Below are 27,432 nucleotides of genomic sequence, written 5' to 3'. Positions count from 1 at the left end.
AACTTGACATAACTGGTACTTGAGCTCAGTAGATATTTTTTCTCTAAGTTCAACATTACACAAATAATTTTTTTTGTTTTTGTTTTTGCTAGGCAATGGGGTTAAGTGACTTGCCCAAGGTCATACAGCTAGTGAGTGTTATGTGTCTGAGGCTGGATTTGAACTCAGGTCCTCCTAACTCCAAGGCTGGTGCTCTATCCACTGTGCCACCCAGCTGCCCCATTACACAAATAATTTTGCTTTAAGATGCTTAATAACAAACAGTAAAACGCTTGGGATGTGTAAATATAATGATCCCAAATTATATAGAGAGAACAGATTTCATGAAACATTGTCTATAGTAGAATTTGTTCAGTTATTAGCCATGTTCAAATGAACACAAAACATAGACCACAGCTCTCAGAATCCCGTTAAACAATGGGAACATCTTTAAAGTGAGTCTTAAGTAGTTTGCATGCATTCTTACTCATGTTCTAATTCCAGATTAAATAACAAACATAAGTAAAATCAGATTTTCCACTAAGATAACAAGATAGCTCAGAAGTTACTACTCTACACTAACATAACTGTCCTGAAATTCTATTCCTTAAAACAAAAACAAAAGGGGTTCCTAACTTGAACCTCACAACTTAATAGATTTACAATCATTGTTTCTTCAGCTTGTTTACCCTTCTCTATTTTTATCCATCGTTCTGAAAGAATGAGGTACTTCGGAAATATAATCTTATACATATGGTAAGTTCAAACACTACTGTAACTCTTGCTTAGGCCATGAAATGACTACAAATTCAGATAAAAACAAGATCTCACATCTCTCATGAAGTTGCAATAAGCAATAGAAATTTACCAGGATTCACATACGTAAGAGATTTCACTTAATAGATTCCACTTGTTTTTCTTTCCTTCCAAAACTGTAAAGACTAATCATTGGAAAGCATTTCTGTATTATACGTAAGCTTGCAAATTCTCAGCAAACCAAATTTAGTAACTTCATAATCCAAACAAGCTCTGATGACTTGGCCCACACAGATGATTTCCAGGGATCTGGCAAGTTTACAAAATAAGGGGGATTGACAGGGACCAAGGGGTGGTCTGCCTGTCCAACCCATGATATTTTCCTCTGGACTAATATAAATATTATAGCCACATACTTTCTGGAAATAATACAAAAACTTACAAAGTTGAAACAATATCATGTATTTGAGACTTGAAGCAAACCCATTACCATTTAGGTAACTTAAGTCTTATTGAATATATTAGCCAGCATTTCCAAATTATTTTTGTACAGAAAACTACTTCTCTCAACAATAACATGTTCGAAGTACAACTTTAAACTACCTTATATATTGTCATAATAGCCAAGATTTTCAATAGAAAATTTGCTGTCACAGTTTGTAACTAAATATATCATTAAATGTTTAATAGTTTTCAAATTATCTGATTTTTGTCACATCCTTTTAAAAGCCCAATTCATATGCAACAAAATTCAGCTTAAAAATTGCTTTGTCTAACACCATTTCTGGCTCAAAATGATCTCTCAAATTTTACAATATATGAGAACTTTACAATACATTTGTTTTTAATACTGATTTATTTATTTTTAGTTTTCAACATTCCCTTCCATAATATTTTGAGTTCCGAATTTTCTCCTCCTCCCTCCCCTATCCCCATTCCAAGACAGTGTGCAGTCTTATATAGGCTCTACATATGCATTCATATTAAACATATTTTCACATTAGTTATGCACAATACAATTTAGAAATACAGTAATAACACAAACAATAAATTTCAGATGCCATCAATTGCATTTTCAAATTATCACACAGAAAAATTATTGATATAAAGGCAGAAAGGTGGTGGGCTTACCAATTGCAGAGACTGGCTGGCTTTTCACCTCATGCTGTTAGCTGGGCATTGCCTAAGGACCAGAGTGACCAATGCCAGGGCCCTCCCAGTAGTGAACTACTGGAGGCAGGGCCCAGGGAGCCAGGTGGTGGAGGCTGGATCCATCTCTCCTTCCCCTTCCTCACAGCTGCAGATGCTGCTGAGGGTAGGGCCATTGAAGAGGGTGGGCAGGACACCAGCAACACTCCCAGACCCCATCTAGAGAATTAGTGTGTGGGGTTCCCAGGGACACAGGGTCACTGCCAGTGGCCACCGGGACCTCTGCTCCATCACCAGGTCGGGGAGGGCAAACCAAGCCCCCAGCACCACCCTCCCCTGATCCAATCTGGGATGAGAGGCATCAACAGGAAAAAAAAATGGGCTGTCCACAATCCTTGTACTGAGACACCCTCTTGACTCAGGGGAATGGAAGAGACCTGGATTGTCAGGAGGTGTTAACTTTCAGAATTACCCCCAAAGTCTCAGGAGTTTTCTTCTGCAATCTTAAAATGGTCAGTTTCCAAACTCCTTAATGATTAATCTCAAAACCTCCAGGATCTGCTAAGATGTTTTAAGCTGTTCTAACTTTTCACGGTAGCCTCTGCCTGGCTAGAGTCAGTACCACAGGGAGAAGAGTCTTAAGATTTTTTTTTAACTTTTACTCAAATAAACTTCACTTCTATGTCCACTCCTTAAAAACTTAGAGTGGGGCATTGAACCTGACAGACAGGTGAGTCGGGACCCTGAAAAAAAATACAGTTGATACCCAGTCCTTTTTCTTTAGTACTGGGGAGCTCGAGGTTTCACTTTTAAGGTATCTCTTTTTAAGATCTTGTAAGCCAATTTGTTCCCATTTTGGAACATGGTGTGGGAAGAGTTCCCTTGATCGATATAAAACTGTGCATACCTCTTGACCCAGCAATACCACTGCTAAGTCTGTATCCCAAAGAGATCATAAAAATGGAGAAATGACCTACATGTCCAAAAATATCTTACAGTAGTCCTTTTTGTGGTGGCAAAGTATTGGAAATTTCAGAGATGTCCATCAATTGGAGAATGGCTGAACATGTTGTGGTATATGAATATAATAGAATGCTATTATTCCAAAAAAAAAAATGATGAGCAGGAAGGTTTCAGAAAAACCTGGACTTACATGATTTGATGCAGAGTGAAGTGAGCAGAACAAAACATTGTAGGCAGTAACAGCAACATTGTGTGATGAACAACTATAGACTACAGACTTAGCTCTTCTCAGCAATGCAATGATCTAAGACAATTCCAAAAGACTTACGATGGAAAATGCTATCCATATCCGGAGAAAGGAAGAGTCTGAATATAGATCAAAGCATAATATTTTCTCTTTTTTTCTAATATTAGGTCTGGGCTCTGCACATTTCTGGAGGGAAGGTCTTTTAAAGATAAGTCAGGCTGGGGGTTTGCAAGCTGTCAGTGATCCTAAAGTGGTTTGATCCAGGACAAAGGCTGATTGTTGTTCACTTTGCCAGAGTTCTGAAAGTTCCTGACTTGGGTTTGGGTCTGAGTAATGGCAGACTGCTGCTGGACTCAGCCAATATCAGCAGCTGGCAATCTATGATGTTTTAGAGTGATAACTGCAAGCTTTCCTTTGGTTAAAGAATCATTAGAACAAGGCCTGAAATACGGTCGGAGTATTTTCCCATGAAATCACAGCCAATGAATGTATAGATATGTGACTTGTCAGTCATATTGTAGAAGGAAACTTGCTCATAATTATAGCTCAGGAAAATCCCAACGTATTTTTGGATGCACCTGAAGAGTTAGAGCCTATCAACCAGGGGAGAATATAAAATGCTCTGTTTGTTTCCACCGCCCCAACACCCAGTAGCCATTGGCAAGAGGGAGTTCAGGATCTTTGTTTTTCCTGTCTACTTTAACCCAACACATCCCCAGATACCACTGATTTTTCTCTCCAACTTCTACTTCCCAATAAAATTTTTCCAAGGAGAAGCCTTGTGAAACCACTATGCCTACAGATTGAAATCTCTTCTCAGTTTCAGGTAAATCAGGAGCCTTAGTGTCTTCACAAGTCACTTTTTTACGGTCTCCAGATATGCAGAGTATGGAGTAAACAGTTTCTGGATCCAGAGTCACCTCCCCTGGAAAGAGAAAAACAATGGTGTGGAGGGTGTATGGGGAAGAAGGACCATTGGAGAAGAAAGATAAAGAAAAGAAGAGAGACAATGAGGTAGAGATGGAAGAAGAAGAAAAGGAAGGGAGAAAGAGAGAGGAGAGGGAAAGAGAGAGAGAGAGACAGAGACAGAGACAGAGAGAGAGAGAGGCAAGAAAGAGAAAAGCTTCCAAATCATAGAATAAGATACGGTCAGTATGGATTATAATAAACATTCCCTCCACGATGCCTTGTTTTTCCTATCTGTTACAACTGAACATAAGAACAATTTGATCTCTCAGTATTCTCCATAAACATCGTAGGAGCATTTTACCTTCACTAAATGTTGGCCTGATGATAGGCACAAGACAAAACATGTAAGAAAATATCTGGAGTGACCTCCATTGGAGGAAGAGGAGGAAAAGAGAAACCAAGAACATGACATGACTCCAACAACAAACCATGTTGTCTCAGGTAATGGTAATCCTAATTCCAATTTATCCCCTCTTCATAGTCCAGTTTTCTTCTCTTATCCCCTCTGCATCTACCAGAAGCCTTTGATTGAACACCAAAGTGACCCTAGTTTGTGCACAGTTAACCACCTGGCCCTTCTCCAAAATTTGTGCCCAAGATGGAGGAATCAGTTCAAGGGTCATGAAGGCAGTGACTGATTCCCTGATTGCCAACTTGATCAGTTTGCTCTGAACCAGGGATTAGTACAAATGAAGGAGCAGAGGGAGTGAAGAAACCCAGACAAGGAAGAAGCCCTCAGTCGTAGTTACCTGCGTGTTTAGCTGCATTTTCCCATTCTGAAAAGATATAGACAGGTCTGAGTTACTGCTTGGGCTGGAAGAAAGAAAAGCATAAGACTGAAATAGAGAGATGGGAAATGCAAACAAAATCGAACAGGAATACATGATAAGTGAATGGAGAAGGGAATGGAGAATATGCCACGAAAAGAAATTTCTCTCACCTTTTCCTGCCATTTATCCTCTAATCTAAAAATCAATAAATAAGAAATGTAGTGACATTGAGAAAAAGATAATTTCTGAAAGGAAACTTGGTACACAGTAAGCAGAACAAATGAACAAACAAAACTCACCCAGCTCTTTCATAAGTTTCCCTAAAAGTAAAAAGAAACACAGAAATGTGTCAGAAAGGCACCCAGAATGGATGAAGATTTAAAGAAGAGAGAAATTGAATTAACAAGAGCTAAAGTCAGACAATCTGGGGTCCAGGGCATATCCCAGAAGCTCTTCTCTGTGTGTAGTCAGGTGCCATGTGAAAGAACATAATATCTAGTGGCTGGGACAGAATTGTTGAGGTCCCTCAATGGGGTACAATGGGGGAAAATGAGAACAAAGAGGCTCTTCACTACTTTCTAAACATGGAAGATGTTTAATAAATGTTCAAAGATGGATGAACAGAATTTTTCAAAGTAGTTGAGAGGTGATTGAGAAGAGAAGTTTGAAGGAGGAGATGACAGAAGATAGAGGCAATGGTGAAAAGTCATAGAAGGTAATGAAATGCCCTCCACTCTCCATTCCCATTACCTTGATGTCTGTGGAGAAAAAGGCCAGATGTAACAAGAATCCAAAAGATAATCATCATAATAATGAAAGCATCTCTCCAAGGAGAAGGCTTGAAAAACTTACCTGAAAGACAACCCCATAGATCCACAGGATCACTTAGAACCAAATTAGGCAACTTCAATAATTCATTCTAAAAATGAATAACAAGTATTTTGATAATAATAATGAAAATCCCAATATGAACATTGTTAAAGCACTGAGAGGCACTATCATGTCATGAAAACAGCCTTGAATAGAATCAACTTTGCTATTTACAACTGTTTTGTATCCTTTTGAAACTCAGATTCCTTGCCTGTAAAATGAGATGACTGAATTTCTAAGGTGTCTTTCAGATCTAAATCTATGAACAATGAAGTTTTTCAAAGTACTTTCCTTACCACTACCCCATACAATACATCTTACAATCCTGTACACTCATTTTATGAGGAAGAAATAGAGACAGTTGTTTCAAGTTCCAAGTTCACCCAGTTTTACTGTGCTATACATATCTCTCCATTTTTCCATCACCATAACATGTGAAACTGTATGATTTGTGTGTGTCAAAATTCAGGTAAACTATATCGACAGTAGGAGTTTTAAATCCTTTCTTCTTTATCATGGGCTTTTTTGGTAGGCTGGTATAACCTGTGGTCCTCTTCACAGAATATTTACAAATGCATAAAATAAAATACATGTTATTATAAAGAAACTAATTATTTTGAAATATAGTTATTGATATTACATTTCTTTTGGCTAGGCAATGGGGTAAAGTGACTTGCCCAGGGTCACACAATTAGTAAATGTTATGTGTCTGAGACCAGATTTGAACTCAGGTCCTCCTGAATCCGTGGCTGGTGCTCTACCTACTGCACCACCTAGCTGCCCCTTGACATAACATTTTTTAAAAACACAAGTTCCTCAATTCCAGATTCAGGACCCCTAGAAGAACAGGAATCCCCAGATCTACCAATGTACCTTTTGTTGCTATTGTTCGGTCGTTACAGTCATACCTGACTCTTTGTGAACTTATTTAGGATTTTCTTGGCAAAGATACTGGAGTGGTTTGCCATTTCCTTTTCCAGCTCATTTTATAGATGAGGGAACTGAAGTAAACAAAGTTAAGTAACTTGATCAGGATCACACAGCTAGTCAATGTCTGAGGCTGGATTTGAATTCAGGTCTTCCTGACTCCAGGCCCAGCACTGTATCTACAACCTAGAAATCAATCTACTAACCCCATCGAAAAAGTAAAGGAGAGTCTGGCTTGACATGTTTTTGATGAGACCATACCAGCTCTTTGTAATCCCGATGCCTTTTCTAGATGTTCACTAGCCATTGCTTTAAAAATGCAATGCAAAATTTTACCTGGAATTTACCAGTCAAGTTCACTAACCAGTAGATCTCAGGCTACCTTTTTTTCCCTTTATTGAAACTCAAAACAAAGTTTCTCCTTCTCCAGTCTTAAAGAATCTTGCCAGTTTGCTACCATCTTTCAAAGATCACTGCCAATGGCTGGACAATCATATCTTTCAGGTTCATCCATGTCCTGGTACAGAATTCTTCTGGGATAAGTACATTGAGCTCATCAAAAACAGGAAGGTAACAAACTAGAGCAGGGGTGGGGAACCTGTGGCCCTGAAACCACATGTAGCTTTCTGGATCCTTGGTTGCAGCCTTTTGACTGAGTCCAAGTTTTACAGAATAAACCCTTTTATTGAGTTTATTTGTTCTGCTAAGTTTGGATTCAGTCAAAGGGTCACACTTGAGGACCTAGAGGGCCACATGTGGCCTTGAGGCCTGATCTATAGCTACCTGCTTTCTTTTTCTTTATTATAAATTCTGAAGTAGAAAAGTCATTTCCTTCTAAAGTCCTCTTCATTTCTACCAACACAAACACATCTATATTTATCTTTTTCAATTAATAGTATTCATTGGTCATAAGATGAATTAATACAAGTTAAAAAAATGAAACTTGTTGATGTGAGAGCTCTTGCATTTGTTGAACAAGTAGGCCTTATCCTATCAAAACTATTCATGAGTATATGCAGTTTGAGCAATTCCCCCCTCATCTGGTATCTTTCCAAAGTGAAGAACTAAATGTGTGACCAAAATCCACAAATCTAAGACTAAGAATATAAAATTCTGCCAAATGAGCAAGCCAAGGGGACTTCCCTTCCATTTCCTTCTACTCCACTCTACTACTTACCAGCTGCTCTCACTCTGGACTCCTATCTGAGGCCCCAGATGTGTATGGAACATGAGATATCCCCATTGGGAGGTTCTTGTATAGTAAGAGAGGTTTCTGTGTCTTTTTGTTTTGCAGGGATATTGGAAAGACAGCTTGCTTGTTTGCTTCTTTTCTGTCTATTGATCAAAGAGTAAGAACAATCTGACAATCCCACTCTTTCAGTAGAGTATTCTAGTTAACTGAACTTGAAGAAATCGTGTCATTGGAAATCAACAACTGACCTGCCACCTGTAGCTCCCAAGTATGCATCTGGTCAAAAGGTTGGTAGGTGAACTGGCATCCATATATTCCTGAATCTGAAATTGTTGCATTCTTCAATTTGAAGGAGACTTTCCCTTCAGCAATGGCTACCTGCACAAACTGGGTTCTCCCTTGATACTCCTGCATTTGCTTCTCCCACATTTCTTTCCCATCCTTGACTAGAAGCAACACAGAAGAGAATTGGTTCCTGAAAAACCTCACTTCCATGTCCTTCAAACTAATCTTGGATAAGACACGACAGGAAAAAATGACATCTTCTCCCACCAATTCCTGAACAGGCTCATCTGGGCCAACCACCCGAAATTGACCTGTAGGGATAACCAGAAAACTTCTATTAACTATGGAAATTTGTCAATACAATGCACAGGGTTTGAATAAGGTACAGTAAGGAAGGCTTCTTATTGATCCTTCTCAGTCTTCAGCTCTTTCACGCAATATATAAGGCTCCTCTTTTTAAATTAACACAGTACAAGGGTCATGAGGCCAGAATCTATGCATAAATAATCTATAAATAAAATAACAAAACATTAATGTTGGAAGGAGTTTTAGATGCCATCTAGTACAATTATTCACTGAATGCCAGAATTCCCTATGCAACAGTCCTTAGAGGTGATCATTCAGATCCTGTTTATTCATGACTAGTGATTAGGGACTGCACTACCTAATAAGGCAACCCATTCCATTCTGAAACAGCTTTAATTAGAAACTTATTTCTTAAAGTGTACTAAAATCAGACTTCCTGCAGTGTTTCTCCATTGTTTTAGTTTTCCTACTAGAGATATACAGATTAAGTCAAATTCCTCTTTCACATACTTCTAATATTTGAAAATTCATTATTGAATAAGACATTATAGATGGGTTGTAATCTGGATGGGTAGAATGGGAACATATCTATATTGATGAAATCATAGGTTTACCAAGTCCACCAAAATATGGAACCATGATATTCTCCAAAAGTTTCTCTTAATACCTTATCTTTCTACTGATCTTCATAAAATGTAATTTCCAGTGTAGGGAAAAATAGAAACCATAATCATTTCATGGCATCTTGGTAGACTAACAATGAAGAAATCTCCAGACCATTTGGTGGCTTTATATTAGAAAGTCTTCAACCTCTATGCAAGTAAACTTAAAGAAGATATAGTCTTTTTTCTCTTGTTTGTTTGTTTTCTCTTTTTTTAAATTAATTAATTTATTTTTAGTTTTAACATTCACTTCCATAAGCTTTTGAGTTTTAAGATTTCTCCCCCTCCCTCCCAAGACATTGTGCAATCTGAGATAGGCTCTACATACTCATTCCTATTAAACACGTTTTCCACATTAGTCATGCTGTAAAGAAGAATTAGAAGCAATAGGAAGAACCACAAGAAAGAAGAAATTAAAAAAATAGAAGAAGAAAAAGAGCAAATACTATGCTTAGATCTGCATTCAGACTCCATAGTTCTTTCTCTGGATGTGGATAGTATTTTCCATCATGAGACATTTGTAGATGTCTTAGATCCTTGCATTGCTGAGAAGAGCTAAGTCTATCAAAGTTAGTTATCAAACAACATGGTTGTTACTGTGTACAGCATTCTCCTGGTTCTGCTCACTTCACTCAGCATCAGTCCATACAAGTCTTTCCAGGTTTTTCTGAAGTTTGACTGCTGAACGTTTCTTTTTTTTTTAATTAATTCATTTTGATTTAGCAACAATCACTTCCATATGCTTTTGAGTTTAAGATTTTTCTCCCCCTCCCTCCCCACCACCCTCCCCAAGATGGTACATAACCTGATACAGGCTATACATATACATTCCTGTTACACATATTTTTTTCACATTAGTAATGTTGTAAGTAAGAATTAGAACCAATAGGAGGAACCACCAGAAAAAGAAAACAAAACACCTCAGAAGAAAAAAAAAATTAGCAAATAGTATTCTTCAATCAGCATTCAAACTCCATAGTTCTTTCTTTGGATATGGATAGCATTTTCTATCACAAGGCCTTTGGAGATGTCTTAGATCCTTGTATTGCTGGAAAGGGTTAAGTCTATCAATATTAATCATTGCACAACATGGCTGTTATTGTGTACAACATTCTCCTGGTTCTGCTCACTTCCCTCAGCATCAGACCGTACAGGTCTTTCCAGGTTTCTCTGAAGTCAGCCTGCTCATCATTTCTTATAGCACAGTAGTATTCCATTACATTCATATACCACAAGTTGTTCAGCCATTCCCCAATTGATTAGCATCCTCTCAATTTCCCATTCTTTGCCACCACAAAAAGAACTGCTATAAATATTTTTGCACATGTGGGTCCTTTTCCCATTTGTATGATCTCTTTGGGACATAGCCCTAGAAGTGCTATTGCTGGGTCAAAGGGTATGTATGCACATTTTTGTAGCCCTTTGGGCATAGTTCCAAATTTCTCTCCAAAATGGTTGGATCAGTTCACAACTCCACCAACCATGCATTAGTGTTCCATTTTCCCATATCTTCTCCAACATTTATCAGTTTCTTGTTCTGTCATCTTGATTAATCTGATAGGTGTGATATAGTACCTTAGAGTCATTTTGATTTGCATTTCTCTAATCAATAGTGATTTAGAGCATTTTTCATGACTGTAGATAGCTTTAATTTCTTTATCTGAAAACTGCCTGTTCATATCCTTTCACTATTTATCAACTGAGGAATGATTTAGATTCTTATAAATTTGACTTAGTTACCTATATATTTTAGAAATGAGGTCCTTATCATAGATACTGGTTGTAAAAATTCTTTCCCAGTTTTCTGCTTCCCTCCTAATCTTGGTTTCATTGGCTTTGTTTGTGCAAAAACTTCAATTTAATGAAATCAAAATTATCCATTTTGCATTTCATAATGTTTTCTATCTCTTGTTTGTTCATAAATTCTTCTGTTCTCCATAAATCTGACAGGTAAAATATTTCTTGCTCTCCCAGTTTGCTTATAGTATCAACCTTTATATCTAAATCATGCAAGGATGTGGGGGATATAGTCTTGTCTGCTGTTGTAGCTAATACTTGCTTTCTTTGCACAAGACCCTAAAGTTGTTTTCTTAAAAGGATTGTTTTCATAGTTGTAAAAGCACTCATCTCTTTCTCTTGTCTCCTGTCCTTGAAAAGATAATAAATCCTGTCACTTGTATTCCAAATATTCTATTTTCTCCCTTTTCCTGATCCATCTTTTTCTCTGTTCCTCTTCTGAGAAATGCTTTAGCTTTCTATCCTAAGTCGATAAAGAATGTAGCTATTTAGTTGTGTCCTCTGGGCTTAAAAGTTTACAAAAAATGAATCTGTACCCTAGAAATCTGAATTTGGTATCAGCTAGAATAGCATTCCTTAGCATGCTAATAAATCTCTTTACTTTCAGTTTGACACCCTTTTATGTATTTTTTTTGCACTTAATAGTATTTTACTTTTTTCCCTCCAATTGCATGTAAAGATCATTTTCAACATTCATTTTTTTTATACGATTTTGAGTTCCAAATTTTTTCTCCCTCATTTCTTTCCTTCCTTCCTCCCCAAGACAGAAAATAATCTGATATAGGTTATATACATACAATCTTGTTAAATATACTTCCACATCAGACACCTTGTAAAAGAAGAATCAGAACAAAAGGGAAAAAAACATGAGAAAGAAAAAACAAAAACCAAAAAAAAATTGGAAATAATGTGCTTCAATCTATGTTAAGTTTCCATAGTTCTTTCTCTGGATGTGGTTAGCATTTTCCATGACAAGTCTTTTGGAATTGTCTAGGACTATTTTATTGTTGAGAAGAGTTAAGTCTATCAAAGTTGGTTATAGTGCAATGTTGCTGTTAATGTGCAGTGTTCTCTTGTGTCCATTCACTTCACTCAGCATCAGTTCATGTAAATCTTTTGAGGTTTTTTTTTTAAATCCACTTGCTCACCATTTCTTATAGAACAATAGTATTCCATTATATTTATATACCACAACTTGTTCAGATATTCCCTAACTGATGGGCATCCACACAATTTCCAATTCTTTGTCATTACAAAAAAGTGCTCTTATATTTTTCTACATGTAGTTCCTTTTTCCTTTTTTTTTTTTAATGACCTCTTTGGGATACAGACCTAGCAGTGGTATTGCTAGATCAAAGGGTGTGAACAGTTTTATAGCCTATTCAATTCTAAATTGTTCTCCAGAATGGTTGGATCCATCACAACCCACCCACCCCAACAATGTGGGCTTCTTTCATTGATACATGGATATTGGAACACACATATGCCTCTGTCTAAAGGGTAAGATAATTCCCCTATTTCGCCAACTTATTCATCTTTTAATATATTACTTCATGTCATTTTCTCTTTTAAAATGTGGTTACTGGGGCAAAGTCAAGATGGTGGAGTAAAGGCATGGACTTCTCTGAGTTCTCCCCCCAAACCATCCAAATACCTTCACAAAATGACTCTAAACAAATTCTAGAGCAGCCGAACTCACAAAAAGACAAAGTGAAAAAATTTCTAGCTCAAGGCAACTTAGAAAGTTGTCAGGAAAGGTCCATTGCACCAGGGGGAGAGAGCAGCACAGTCTAATGCTGACCATGCCAGTGAAGACTGGACCCCAGCAAACCTGTAGCAGGCCTTGGGAGTGATTGAATCAGCAACAGCAGGGGCAGAGGCTATTTCCAGTGCTTTTAGCTTGCAGACAGTAAGGCAGTCAAATAACTGGCCAGAATGAAATTGCAGGGATATTTTTGCTAACACTGAGTTAGGACTCTGTTGCTTTGCCCATACTCAGATCTGGATTGCAGACCTGGATGGCAGTTCCATGGTGATAAGGAGCACTGGCATTGCAGAGATTGCAGCAGCACTGGATGAGGGACCCTAGTCATAGCTCCAGAGCAAAAAACAGTGCTTGTGGTCACTCACAGACCAGAGCACAGTCCAGGAGAGAAGTGAACATCTCTCCTTAGCTCACACCACCTTGGAAGAACTGAAAACTTATAGGTCCCTAGAAGTAATTTTAAAAGCAGCTTCACAAAACCCCCAAATCTTGAGTACTACTTTAACTGAGTTAAAAGTCAAATAATAGGCTAGGAAAATGAGCAAATGATAGAAATAAAAGAAACTCTGACTATAGAAAGATACTATGGTGACAAGGAAGATCAAAACACACACTCAGAAGAAGACAACAAAGTCAAAGATTCTACACTCAAAGACTCCAAGAAAAATGTGACTTGATCTCAGGCCATGGAAGAGCTCAAAAAGAATTTTAAAAGTCAAGTAAGAGAGGTAGAAGAAAAATTGGGAAGAGAAATGAGAGTAATTCAATAAGATCATGAGAAAAGAACCAATGGCTTCTAAGGAGACAAAAAAAATACTGACAAAAATAACACCTTAAAAAACAGATGAGGCCAAATGGCAAAAGAGGTTTAAAAAGCCAATGAGGAGAAGAATGCCTTAAAAAGCAGAATTGGCCAAATGGAAAAGGAAGTCCAAAAATTCACTGAAGAAAATTATTCCTTAAAAATTAGAATGAAGCAAATGGAAGCTAGTGACTTTATGAGAAATCAAGACATTGCAACACAAAACCAAAACAATGGGAAAAATAGAAGACAATATGAAATATCTCATTGGAAAAACAACTGACCTGGAAAATAGATTCAGGAGAGATAATTTTAAAATGATTAAAATTCAGAATTGGCTGAAAGCCATGATAAAAAAAAAAAAGAGCCTAGGCATCATCTTTCAAGAAATTATCAAGGAAAACTGCCCTGATATTCTAGAACCAGAGAGTAAAATAGAAATGGAAAGAATCCACCAATCACCTCCTGAAAGAGATCCCCAAAGGAAAAGCCCTGGGAATATTATAGCCAAATTCCAGAGTTCCCAGGTCAAGGAGAAAACATTGCAAGAAGCCAGACAGAAATAATTAAATTATCATGATGCCACTTTCAAGATAATACAAAATTTAGCAGCTTCTTCATTAAAGGATCAGAGGGCTTGGAAATGATATTCTGGAGGGTAAAGAAACTAGGATTACAACCAAGAATCACCTACTCAGCAAAACTGAGTATAATCCTTCAGAGGGGAAAACATATATTCAATGAGATAGAGGACTTTTAAGCATTCTTGATAAAAAAAAAAAAAACAAACAGAACTGAATAGAAAATCTGACTTTCAGTATAACTCAAGAGAGTCATATTTAACAGAAAAGAGAAATCATAAGGACTTCTTAATAGGTTTAAACTGTTTACATTCCTACATGGGAAGATGATATTTGTAACTCATAAGACCTTTCTTGTTGTTAGGATAGTTAAAAGCAGTATAGCTAGAGGACACAGGTATGAGTTGAATATAAAAGGATGATATATAAAAATAAAATTAAGTAATGAGAAAGGAATGCACTGGGAGAAAGAGAAAGGGAGAGGCACAATGGGGTAAACTATCTCACATATAATAGGCAAGACAAAACTTTTATGGTGAAGGGGAGGAGGGGGAAGGTGAGGGGGAGTAAGTCAACCTTACTCTCATCAGAATTTGCTGAAAGACAGAATAAAGTACACACTCAATTGTGTATAGAAATTTAGCTTGCCCTACAGGAATGTAGGAGGGGAAAGGGATAAAAGAAGCAGGGCAAGATAGAAGGGAGGGCGGATTGTGGGAGGTAGTAGTCAGAACCAAAATACTTTTGAGGAGGGACATGGTGGAAGGAGAGAGAATAGAATAGAATAAGTAGGGGTTCAGGGAGAATAGGATGGAGGGAAATACAGTTAGCAATAGTAACTGTGAAAAAAAATTTTAAAGCAAGTTTCTCTTATAAAGGCCTCATTTCTCAAACACATAGAAAACTGAGTCAAATTTCTAAAAACAGTTATTTCTCAATTGATAAATGATCAAAAGATATGATCAGTTTTCAGATGAAGTAATCAAAGTTTTCTCTAGCCATATGAAAAAAATACTCCAACACACTATTGATTGGAGAAATGCAAATTAAAACAATTCTAAGGTACTACCTCATACCTATTAGATTGGCTAATCAGACAGAAAAGCAAAATGACCAATGTTGGAGGGGATGTGGGAAAACTGGGACCTTAATGTAGTGTTGATGGAGTTATGAAGTGGTCCAACTGTTCTGGAGAACAGTTTGTATCTATGTCCAAAGGGCTATAAAACTGTGATGCACTTTGATTCAGTAACAACACTACTAGATTTGTATCCCAAAAAGATTAAAACAATAAGAAAAGGGCCTATATGTACAAAAATCTATAGCACCTCTTTTTGTGGTGCAAAGAATCAGAAATCGAGGGGATGCCGATCAATTGTGGACTGACTGAACAAATTGTAGTATAATTGTGATGTAATAATACTGTGGTATAAGAAATGAAAAGCAAGAAAACCTATAAAGACTTATATGAACTAATGCAAAGTGAAGTGAGCAGAAGTAGGAGAAGAGTACACAATTACAGCAATATTGCATGATGATTAATTTGTGAATGACTGATATTTTCAGCAATACCATGAACCAAGAAAATCCCAAAGGATTTATGATGAAAAATGCCATTCACCTCCAGAGAAAGAACTGATGGAGTTTAAATGCAGATCAAAGTATCTTTTTATTTTTTACCTTTTTTTTGGTCTGGGTTTTCTTTTTATAACATGACTAATATGGAAATATGGTTTTGCATGACTGTCGATGTATAAGCTATATCAAATTGCTTGCCTTCTTGATGAGGAGGGAGAGGGAAAAGAGGGAGAGAATTTGGAACTGAAGCATTGTTAAAATTCTTTCTACATGTAATTAAAAATAAAATATCCAAACTTTTAAAAAAGTTTTGCAAAGACAAAACCATTGTGCTCAAAATTAGAAGAAAAACAGGAAACTGGGAAGAAAATTAGTAACAAGTTTTTCAGAAAAAGTTCTAATTTTTCAAATATATAGAGTACTGAGCCAGTGAAAAAGAAAGACATTCCCCAATTGATAAATGAACAAAAGATTTGAACAGGCAGTTTCCAGAGGAAAAAAATCAAGGCTATCAATAGTCATGTAAAAATTCTCTAGATCAGTAATAATTAGACAAATGCAAATTAGAACAACTTTGAGATACAACCTCACACCTATCAGATTGGCTAATAAGACAGAAAAGGAAAATGACAAATGTTAAAGGAGATGCAGGAAAATAGGCACAATAAGGTGGCACAGTGAATACAGCACCATCCCTGGAGTAGGGAAGACCTGAGTTCAAATCCAGTCTCAGACATATAACACTCACTAGCTATGTGACTCTGGGCAAGTCACTTAACACCTATTGCCTCACACACACACAAAAAGAAAATAGGCACAATAAAGCACTAGTATTAGTGGAGCTCTGAACTGGTCCAATCATCCTGGAGAACAATTTGGAACTGTGCCCAAATGCTACAAAATGTGCATAATCTTTGACCCCCCCCAATATCTATAGTAGGTCTATACATTAAATATCAAAGGAAATGGAAAAGGACCCATATGTACAAACTATTTATAGCAGCTTTTTTTTGTGGTGGTAAAGAATTGGAAAGTGAGGGGATACCTATCATTTGGGGAATGGCTGAACTAATCATGGCATACGAATGTGATGCAATGCTATTATGATGTAAGAAATGATGAAGGAGTTGTTTTTGGAAAAACCTGGGAAGACTTATATGTACTGATACAAACTGAAATAGAACCAAGAGAATACTACACAGCTGTGACATTTAAAAAGGTTTCAAGAGACTTAGTTTCTGGGTAATTTAATGATTTTATTAATGAGGCCAACAGATTATTAATAAAAGGATGATCATTTGGCTATCTTTTAAACCAAAGATCCTTAATAGTGATGGGGTCACAGTTTATATGCCCTTCAAAGAAGTGTTCCTAAGCAGTGGCAATCAACTTGGATTGGTTAACAGAAAGGCAAGTTTGGGCATTATTAAAATGAAGGTCTTGTGATATGCTACTTAGGTCACTCAAATCTTGGTCAAAGAGACATCAATTTCCATATCACCTTTCTTGATAATAGAGAAGATCAACATTTCCTGAGACCTATCTGAGCAAACACAATGAACAGGAATACAGTAATTAGCCAAAATTTAGAATTTCTTTTACTGTCTGATTAGATCTTGGCCTGGATAAATCTCTAAGAGAAATTTCCTGAATTAGTTGGTTTCTGGATGAGGAAGTAGAAAAGGGGGAAAACCTTGGTCCTAATGCAATAATTAGTTATTAAATATAAGAGAGAAATATTCATATCTCACAGAACAATAATATAAATTGTAAAACACTTAGTAATGGGTCAATACAATCATTCTCCTGAATTCCAAAGAACTCTTTTTTGTTTTTTTTGGCTAGGCAAGGGGGGTTAAGTGACTTGCCCAGGGTCACAGAGCTAGTAAGTGTTATGTGCCTGAGACCAGATTTGAACTCAGGCCCTCCTGAATCTAGGGCCGGTGCTGTATCCACTGCACCACCTAGCTGCCTCCCCCAAAGAGCTCTTGATGAAAATGTTTATCCATCTTAAGAGAGGGAACAGATGGATTCAGAGTACAGATTGAAGCATATTTTAGTCTCTATTTTTCTTTCTTTTTTTTCAAAATGTAGCTAACATGGAAAGATATTTTTCATGACCATATCCATAATGGTATCTTATTTCTTATCACCTCAGTGAATGGGGGAGAGCATGGAGGTGATGGGGTTGGGATCTGAACCCCAGAAAGGAAAAACCTTGGACTTCCCCATATGGCCAAATCTCTGGATTTTGCCAGAGGCTATAATCCCATCAACTGGCCTTTCATTATCCCTTATGCCTAATCTCCCATTTCTCTGTTACCCTTAACCTAGCCTAGCCCTCCATTATTTTACCTCTTGAAGGCCCCAGGCTACTTCCCACCCTTAATCCTTTCTAGATTCCATTCTCCCTTGCATCCTGAGATCTCTCCCACAGTATTTTTGTATATAAGGTCCATCTTGTCTCCATTAAGGTGCTCAGATTCTGAAGAGTCTAGCCAAAAGCTCAGATTTTTACAATCTAACCAATAGCTCACAAATGTTGAGATTCCTTAAGAGCCTGGCTAATATGGCAGATCTTTAATAAACCTTGTGGTTTGAAAGAAGGCTTGGGTAGAATTCTTTTGGTTAGGACCTGGGTGTTGTGATTTTGGGGTCCCAGCACACCTAGACTTCTAAACCTCAACATACGTTACCCTGAACGGGAAAAACTGCTTAATCCCAAGCTCTTCTCCAGCCAAGAATGGAAGGCACATAAGTCTCCCCCCACTTCCCCTATTCCTTTTCTTCCCCTGTAGTTGGCAGATTTCCAAGCACCCAGGAAGGCTTGGCTTAGAAGTGCTTTTAGGTCCTGACTGCTCAGGTCCCATTAGGTCAGACAGCTATGAGGCTGTCTCAAACTCAGCCTGATGCTCTCAGGCTCTCAGTCCATTGGTTTTGTTCAAGGCCATGGTCCTGGGTACACCTTCAGATTCCTTATCTGTAAGTGTAGGTCCAATTCTGTCCATTCTCTCAGCTCTAGAGAATTGGAAAAACTTCAGGTTCTTTTTGGGCTTTTTTTGTTTGTTTGTTTCCTGAGGCTTATTCCCAAATCCTCATTTAAGGAGGGAGGGACTTCCAACCCCCATACCCACAAAGGGTCAATTCTCTTCAATTCCTGAAGATTTGCCTTTGAGACATCTTTTAAAAAATTGGAAAAATTGGTTTCTCTAAAGAACTTAAAAGAAAAAAAAATTGGTGTTATTTTGCAACATGATTTGGCCTCAGTATCACCTGGAAAATTATGAGGCATGGACTGTTTTGGAGACATTACAGCAACATACTCTCTCAGAGTTAGAATGATATTGTAGCAGAGAATGAAATGGGTGGAAATTCCCTACATAATGACTTTTGTTGAACTTTCTCAGAAAAGGTTGTAGGATGCTTGTAGCTAGAGCTGTCCCACAAATGGGGAATGGGGATCAACTAGACTTTTTGGGTGATCCTCTTCTTATGGCCCCCAGGGTTATAGCACCCTCCTCTTCCTAGCCTCTGTTAGCACCACCTCCCCAGCTCCTATCTCCACCCCATTCTCCCCTTGCTCCCACCTCCTTGCCTACTCCTTCTTTCCCTTGGTTTTCCTCCCCTTTTCCTCTAGCCCACCCCCCTTCATTTCTTGCCTTGTTTTACCCTGCATTTCCTCTCACCCCTTCTCCTCCTCCAGTGCCAGCTGCTTTTTCCCCTTGCCAGCTGGATCCCCTGGCTTTACAATCCAGTCCATTTCAGCCAGCATTCCCCAGTCCCTCAATCACAAGAAGTGGGGCTTCTTATCTTCCTCCCCATCAAGCCCCTGTTGCCACAGTGCCTTCAGGGCCTTTTCCCTTAAGGGAAGTCCTCGCTTCACCTAATGGGACAATTAGGGTTCATGTTATGTTCTCCATTTCAGAACTCATTCAGGTTAAAGACAAACTGGGATGATACTCAGAAGATCCCACCAAGTTTACTGAGAGGTTCAGGGACACATCCCTACAATTCAAGCTTTCTTGGGGTGATTTGCATATCATTTTCTCCACCTGTTGTACTACTGAGGAGAAGAGGAGAATCTGGGAACAAGGACAAAAATTTGGGGATTGTTTGGCTAACAATGACTCCACAAAACACCCCCCAGAAACAGCTGCTGTTCCCACTACTGATCCAGAACAGTTTTATCAAAAGAGTGAGGATAAGGATAAAAGAGACTATATGGTAATTTGCCTGTTAGAAAGCCTAGCACACATTTCAAAAGCAGGTGAATTTTCAAAAAAATAAGGAAATTACTCAGGAAGAAAAGGAAAATCCTGTCCTTTTCTGAGACAGGCTAGTCAAATCTATTAAAAAGTATACAAATTTAGATCCTGACTCTACAAAAAAGGCGGCAATCCTTAGCATATATTTCATTAATCAGTCTGCCCCAAATAATAAGAGAAAACTGCAGAAATTGGCAATGGCACCCCAAACACCTCAGGCCCAGTTAGTGGAGATGGCATTTGGAGTTTTTAACAACAGAGATTTAGTAGCAGCAGAGGAAAGAAAAAGAAGACAAAGTCCAAGATTTTTCCTTTCTGGAGTCCAGATCCCTACACCATCAGAGGGAGGGAGAGAACTTATAGTTGGAAATAAAAATAAAATACAAAACAACTTCATAATAACTTCACAGATCTGTGATTTCATTCATGTTGACATTTCCTTCATGAATGCAGATCTCAGCTTCTCTGTGTCTTAAAAATTGATTTTCATGAAGTATAACGGTGAAGAAAAATCCAAATGAACATATTTTTAGTGATAAGCTTTATAAAACAAAAAGTCTCAGTGAACAAATTACTGGTGATGAGCTTTATCTAAACATACTTTTTCTAAGTACAAAGTGAATGTTCAGTAGTGGCTGTTTTTCACACTTAGTCAGAAGATATGGATTGGTACATAAACATATATATAATAAAGCACTTGATTAGACAGAGGGAGTGAATAATGGGGTTAGGAAATAGATCATAAACCTTAAATAAAAGGATAATAGCATGGCCCTATAAGATAGTGTCAGCAATATATCTGACACTCATCATGAATGCTAAGGACAGAAATTGGGCTTTCTAGTTTTATTCAAGATAAAATAACATTTTAATCACATAAGTTGGGATGATAATAGAGATGGTGAAGAGAAGGAAGAACTACCCGCACAGTTTTTCTTGTTTCCTACCAATTTTTGGACTAGGAAGAATGGAATAAAAATTATTAGTGGAGAGTTGAAAACTAAGATAAGTGAGGAAGTGGTAAAAAGAAGAGAAAAAAAGAAAGGAGGACAGGATGAATGGAAAAGAGGAAAGTAAAGGTGGAGGGAAAGGGGAATTAAGAGAGGGGTTGGGAGAAAGAAAAGAGAAGAGAGGAAAGGTAGGAAGAAGTGAAGAAGGAAAGGAAGAAGGGATGGATCTTCAGGCAAAATGTGGTAAAATGGGTAGATACTATGTAAGGCTGATCTTGAAGATGTATTTGGTGTTGAAGGTACCTATTGTTGCTTCTAAAATTATATAGCAGGAACAAGGCTGCTTACTTTGCCTTGTTTCTCCAAGGGTGATGATAGAAACTATAAAGCTATACATTAAAAAGCACACTGAAATGTGACTGGCCAAGAACAGGTGAAATTCATAGACCCTGTTTGGCTTTTGGTGGACTCCAATTAACAAGGGTGGCTTCTAAACAGTTGAACTGCTGTAACTTTAACTCAGTAAAGGTCTAATGTTTGCTGAGTTGAATTGAGTAGAATAGACTGGAGATAAAGAGAAGGTTGAGGGTGTCACAAACAAAGGTAGGCTTACCTGATCTCAGATCTATGAGACTGAGAACAAAGATAAGGAGGAGATGGTACTCAAATGGTTTGTAGGCTTGAATGTGACACAGGAGAGCTGAGATACTCAACATATCTATGGATCTATTCATGAGAACCTGTAAACAAAAGGTAATGAGATATCTTAGAATACATAGGAGGAATCACTGGAGGCGGGTGAGAAATCTGTGCCAACATCTAGCTTTTGGACTTCCAGGAGCCAAGATGGTGGAGTAAGAAGTAAGTTACTCTCACTCTCCCTTATTGACCTCAAAAAAAACACCAGAAAATATCACCCCAGGAAAAACCCTGGAACAGCTGAAACAGAAAAAAAAAAAGATCAGATGCAGCAGTCTTTTAACCCAGGAAGCCTGGAATATTAATGGGAAAGGTTCTTCTTGCTCTGGTGGAAAGGGAGTAGTACAGGATGGGAGGCATCCCAGCAAGCCAGCTCTACATCAGTAAACCAGTAGAAGATTCTGAGCCTTAGGGTGGTAGAGCAGGCAATTGCCAACGCCAGGACCCTCTGAGTTCCTTGGCACAGGCAGGGGAATATATAGACTTCAGTGGTCAAACCTCTTGGTGCTTCAGCACAACTCCAGGAAGCACAACTACAGGCAGGCAGGCATCTTCAGCAGCCAAATCTTCTGGTGCTTTAGAGCAGCCATCTTCCAGGGACCAGACCCTCTCCACCTTGAGAGTTTGAGTGTTGCTAACCCCAGCTCAGCACCAGGTAAGCTGCCAAACCCCTACAGCCTCTAGCTGACAGCACCTGAGGCCCCAGCACATAAAGCCAGTGATCAGGTCCCTGCTCCCCAACACAAAAAGCTTGTGTCAGTACCCTCTGTGCTCTAGCAGGACAGCTCAACTTCAAAAGCCAGGAAATAGGCAAACATCATGAGCAAAAAAAGCAGAAACAGAAAATGACACAGATTCTTACTATTGGGACAGGGAAGATCGAAACACAAACTCAGAAGAGGCCAACATTACCAATATACACATGCATCCAAAACCTGAAGGGGGAATATGAACTCCTCTCAAGCCCAAAAAGTCTTCTTGCAAGAGCTCAAGAAGGATTTTAAAAGTCAAATAAGAGAGGTAGAAGAAAACTTGGAAAAGAAATGAGAGGTATACAAGACAGAGTCAATAGCTTAGAAAAGGAAGGACAAAAACCTGAGGTAGCAGTTGCTTTCAGAGCTCTCAGCTGACAGATGGAAAGGGAATCAAGTGGCTGATCAGAGGTGGATTGCAAAGATCTCTTTGCTGGAGCTGAGGCAGGAATCTCTTGCTTTGCCTATGCGTGGTTCTTGGTCACAGTTCTAGGTGGTGGTCCTGGAGCAAGGAGGAAAGCTGGCATGGTGGAGCTGGTAGTGTCTGTAGAGAGAGAATCCTCCTCATAGTTTCAAGACAGAAAAGAGTGCTTATGGTCACTCATAGACCAGAGCATAGTTCAGGAAAGGACTAAACACCTCACCTTTGATCATACCAACTTGGAAGAATAAACCATCTGCATGTCCCTAGAAGTATCACTGAAAACAGATGCACAAAACTCCTGAAGCTTGATACAGTACATTCTGCACACTGGAAGCAGATCCTTACCTTAACAAAGAGTTTATAAGTCAAGTAGTTGGCTGGGATCATGAGCAAGCAGCACAAAAAGAGTCAGACCACAGAATCTTACTTTGGTGACAAAGAAGATCAAAATATACAACCAGAAGAAGACAACAAAGTCAAAGCTCTTACATCCAAAGCCTCTAAGAAAAATATGAATCAGTCCCAGGCCATGAAAGAACTCAAAAATAATTTGGAGAAATAAGTAAGAGAAGTAGAGGAAAAGCTGGGAAGAGAAATGAGAGCGATGCAAGAAAATCATGAAAAATAAGTCAATAACATGTTAAAGGAAACCCAAAAAATACTGAAGAAAACAACACCTTAAAAAATAGCCTAATCCAAATAGCAAAAGAGGTCCAAAAATTCAATGAGGAGAAGAATGCCCTGAAAAGCAGAATAAGCCAAATGGAAAAGGAAATCCAAAAACTTACCAAAGAAAATACTTCCTTGGAGTGGAGCCAAGATGGTGGAGTAAAAGCAGTGACTTGCTTGAGCTGTCTCCCAAATCCCTCCAAATACCTAAAAAAAAATGGCTCTAAACAAATTCTAAAGAAACAGAACTCACAAAAAGACAGAGTGAAACAAATTTTCAGCCCAAGATAACCTGGATGGTTGATCAGAAAAGTATATTGCGCCAGGCTGGGAAAGGAATGCAGTTTGGTGCGCTGGCCACAGCAAACCTGGAGCAGGCCTCAGAGGACTGAACTGTAGAAAGCTGTAGGGATTTCACACTTCTCAACCCATGAACGCCAAATACAACTTAGAAGGTCAGTGGGAAAAAGTTCTACTGTGGTTGACAGAGAAGCACGTTGGGGTTCCAGCCCCATTCCCCAAGCTTGACCCTGGAGCAGAGGCTACCTCCTGAGCTTCCAGCTCACAGACTGAGGGGGAATGGAGTGACTGATCAGAGGGGGGCTGCAGGAATATCTGTGCTGGTGCAGGATTCTCTTGCTTTGCCCATACTTGGATCGGGGTCACAGTTCTGGGTGGTGGTCCTGGGGTGAGGAGGAGCACTGGTGTGGTGGACCTTGTAGTGGTTGTGTAGAGAAAACCCTCCTCATAGTTCCAAGACAGAAAAGAGTGCTTGTGGTCACTTGTAGACCAGAGCACAGGCCCTTGATCATAGCACCTTGGAAGAACTGAAAATCTATAGGTCCCTAGAAGTATCTCTGAAAACAGCTGCACAAAATCCCTGAAGCTTGGGACAGTACATTCTCCACACTGGAAGCAGACTCCTACCTTAACAAAGAGTTTATAATTCAAGTAATTGTCTGGGAACATGAGCAACCAGCGCAAAAAGAGTCAGACTATATTATCTTACTTTGATGACAAAGAAGATCAATACACACAACCAGAAGACAATGAAGTCAAAGCTCCTACATCCAAAGCCTCCAAGAAAAATATGAATTGGTCCCAGGCCATGGAAGAGCCCAAAAAGGATTTTTTTGTTTTTGTTTTTTTTAGGCAATTGGGGTTAAGTGACTTGCCCAAGGTCACACAGCCAGTAAGTGTCAAGTGCTTGGTCTGAGGCCGGTTTTGAACTCAGGTCCTCCTGACTTTAGGGGAGATGAAGGGGTGATATCTGGAAAATAAAATTAAGGGGTGAGAGAGGATTATACTGGGAGAAGGAGAAAGGGATAAGTAGAATGGAGTAAATTATCTCACATTAAACAGACAAGAAAAGGCTTTTACAGAGGAGGGGTAATAGAGCAAGATGAGAGGGAATGAGTGAATCTTATTCTCATAGGATTTGGCTTAATGAGGGAATAACATAAACAATGTGGTATGGAAATCTATCTTACTCTACAGGAAAATAAGAGGGGAAGTGGACAAGACAGCAGGAGGTTATTAGAGGGGAGGGCAGAATCAGAAGCAAACACTTCTGAGGAGGTACAGGGTCAAAAGGGAGAATAGAACAAATGGGGGGTAGGATAGGATGAAGGGAAATACACTTAATTTTTCACAGCAGGACTACTATGGAAGTGTTTTGCATGACTACATATCTATAACTTGTATTGAAATGCTTGCCTTTTCAATGAGGTTGGATGGGGAGGGAAGGACAAAATTTGTAATCCAAAGTTTTAAAAACACATGTTAAAAGTTAAAAAAAGAGTAGGAATGCAAGGATGTTACTGGAATTTTAACAAGGGATTATTAAGACATTGTGGCAGTCTACATTGCAATAAGTATTAACAATTTCCTGAACAGTTGTCATATAATATGGATTATGTTATATTAATATTATATTATCAAATACATATTATGTGTGTGTTTAAAAAAAAGATACTGTTTGGGTGCCATCTTTGGTACAAAGCCTTATCTGGTGCCTCCAACTGACAAGAGGTCTCCTTTTGAGACTACCTTATATTTGCTTGGTGTATATTTGAGCCAGCATATTGCTTTATATTGATGCTGTATATATTTTATATGTACTTAACTCTCACCTCACCACCTTCATTAGAATGGTGAATAAAGATTGTTTTTCTTGAAAAAAAAATACTTCCTTAAAAATTAGAATGAAGCAAATGGAAGCTAGTGACTTTATGAGAAAACAAGACATTGTAAAACAAAACCAAAAGAATGAAAAAATAGAAGGCAATGTGAAATATCTCATTGGAAAAACAACTGACCTAGAAAATGGATCTAGAAGAGACAATTTAAAAATTATTGAACTACTTGGAAGGCATGATCAAAAAAAAGAGTATAAATATCATCTTTCAAGAAATTATCAAGGAAAACTGCCCTGATATTTTAGAACAAGAGAGTAAAATAGAAATGGACAGAATCACCTCCTGAAATAGATCCCAAAAGGAGAAACTCCTAGGAATATTATAGCCAAATTCCAGAGTTCCCAGGTCAAGGAGAAAATATCATAAGCAGCCAAAAACAAACAATTCAAGTTTTGTGGAAACACGATCAGGATAGCACAAGATTTAGCAGCTTCTACATTAAAGAACTGTAGGGCTTGGAATATAACATTCCAGAGGTCAAAGGAGATAGTATTACAGCCAAGAATTACCTACCCACCAAAACTGAAAATATTCCTTCAGGGAAAAAATGGACATTCAGTGAAATAGAGGACTTTCAAGTATTCTTGATGAAAAGACCAGAGTTGAATAGAAAATTTGACTTTCAAATACCTGATTCAAGAGAAACAGGAAGAGGTAAACAGGAAAGAGAAAACATAAAGGCCTTATTAAGGTTGAACTGTTTACAATCCTGCATGGAAAGATGATATTTGTAACTCATGAGACCTTTGTCAGTATTAGGGTAGTTGGAAGGAAAAATTATATGTACATGTATGTTTGTATGTATGCATGTATACATATACATATATACAGAGAGAGAGAGAGCACAGGGTGAGTTAAAGATGAATGGGTGACATCTGGAGAATAAAATTAAGGGGTGAGAGAGGATTATACTGGGTGAAGGAGAAAGGCAGAGGTAGAAGGGGGTAAATTATCTCACATAAAACAGACAAGAAAAGGCTTTTACACTGGGGAGGAAGCAGGGGAAGGTGAGAGGAAATGAGTGAATCATTCTCATCAGATTTGGCTTAAGGATGGAATAACATACATAATCAATTGGGTTTGGAAATCTATCTTACCCTGCAGGACAATAGGGGAAAGGGGATAAGAGATTGGGGGATGATAGAGGGAAGGGAAGATTGGGGGAGGGTGTAATCAGAAGCAAGTACTTCTGAGGAGGGACAGGGTCAAAAGAGGAATAGAATAAATGGGGAGGGGGATAAGGTTGAAGGGAAACATAGTTGGTTTTTCACTACATGACTACTATGGAAGTATTTTGCATGACTACACATGTATAATCTGTATCAAATTGCTTGCCTTCTCAATGAGGGTAGGTGAGGAGGGAGGAAAGGAGAAAATTTGGAACCCAAAGTTTTAAAAACAAATGTTAAAAATTGTTTTCATGCAACTGGGAAATAAGATATACAGGCAACGGGATATGGAAATCTATCCTGCCCTACAGGAAAATAGAAGGGGAAGGGGATAAAAGAAGGGGCAGGGGGAGATAGAAGGGAAGACAGATTAGCAGAAGGGGTATTCAGAATGCATGCCATCTTGGAGTTGGGGTAGGGACAAGATGGAGAGAAAATTTGGAGCTCAAAATCTTGTGGAATTGAATGTTGAAAACTAAAAATAAATTAATAATAAAAAATATGTAAATAAAAAATAAAAATAAGTAAAAAAGAAAGTGATGGAGAAAGTGTATATACAGGGGACAAGCCAAGATGATGAAAAGGCATGGACTTTCCTGAGCTCTCCCAAATTCCCAAATAAACAACTTTTATAATACCCCCGCCCTGATTCTGTAGGGGCAGAACCCAAAAAAAGAAAACTTAGATGGTCAGCCAAAAAATTCCATC

The 27,432-nt window shown here is 38.3% G+C and overlaps 1 protein-coding gene across 1 annotated transcript in view; it reads right to left on the bottom strand.

The window, feature by feature from the left end:
• Positions 1 to 2,026: 2,026 nt before the first annotated feature.
• The window catches only part of LOC110220817 (butyrophilin-like protein 3), an 85,806-nt gene continuing 60,400 nt past the window's right edge, over positions 2,027 to 27,432 (bottom strand). The window contains 6 exon segments of the mRNA XM_021005007.1: positions 2,027 to 2,230; positions 3,895 to 4,019; positions 5,133 to 5,153; positions 7,808 to 8,002; positions 8,035 to 8,418; positions 21,427 to 21,553. Coding sequence (XP_020860666.1) covers positions 2,027 to 2,230; positions 3,895 to 4,019; positions 5,133 to 5,153; positions 7,808 to 8,002; positions 8,035 to 8,418; positions 21,427 to 21,553 — 1,056 coding nt within the window.

Source organism: Phascolarctos cinereus, unplaced genomic scaffold (genome assembly GCF_003287225.1).
Source record: "Phascolarctos cinereus isolate Bilbo 61053 unplaced genomic scaffold, phaCin_HiC Scaffold_2;HRSCAF=192, whole genome shotgun sequence".
Classification (NCBI taxonomy): domain Eukaryota; kingdom Metazoa; phylum Chordata; class Mammalia; order Diprotodontia; family Phascolarctidae; genus Phascolarctos; species Phascolarctos cinereus.
The sequence above is the reverse complement of the archived record's forward strand: the minus strand, read 5'-3'. Positions and strand labels throughout refer to the sequence as shown.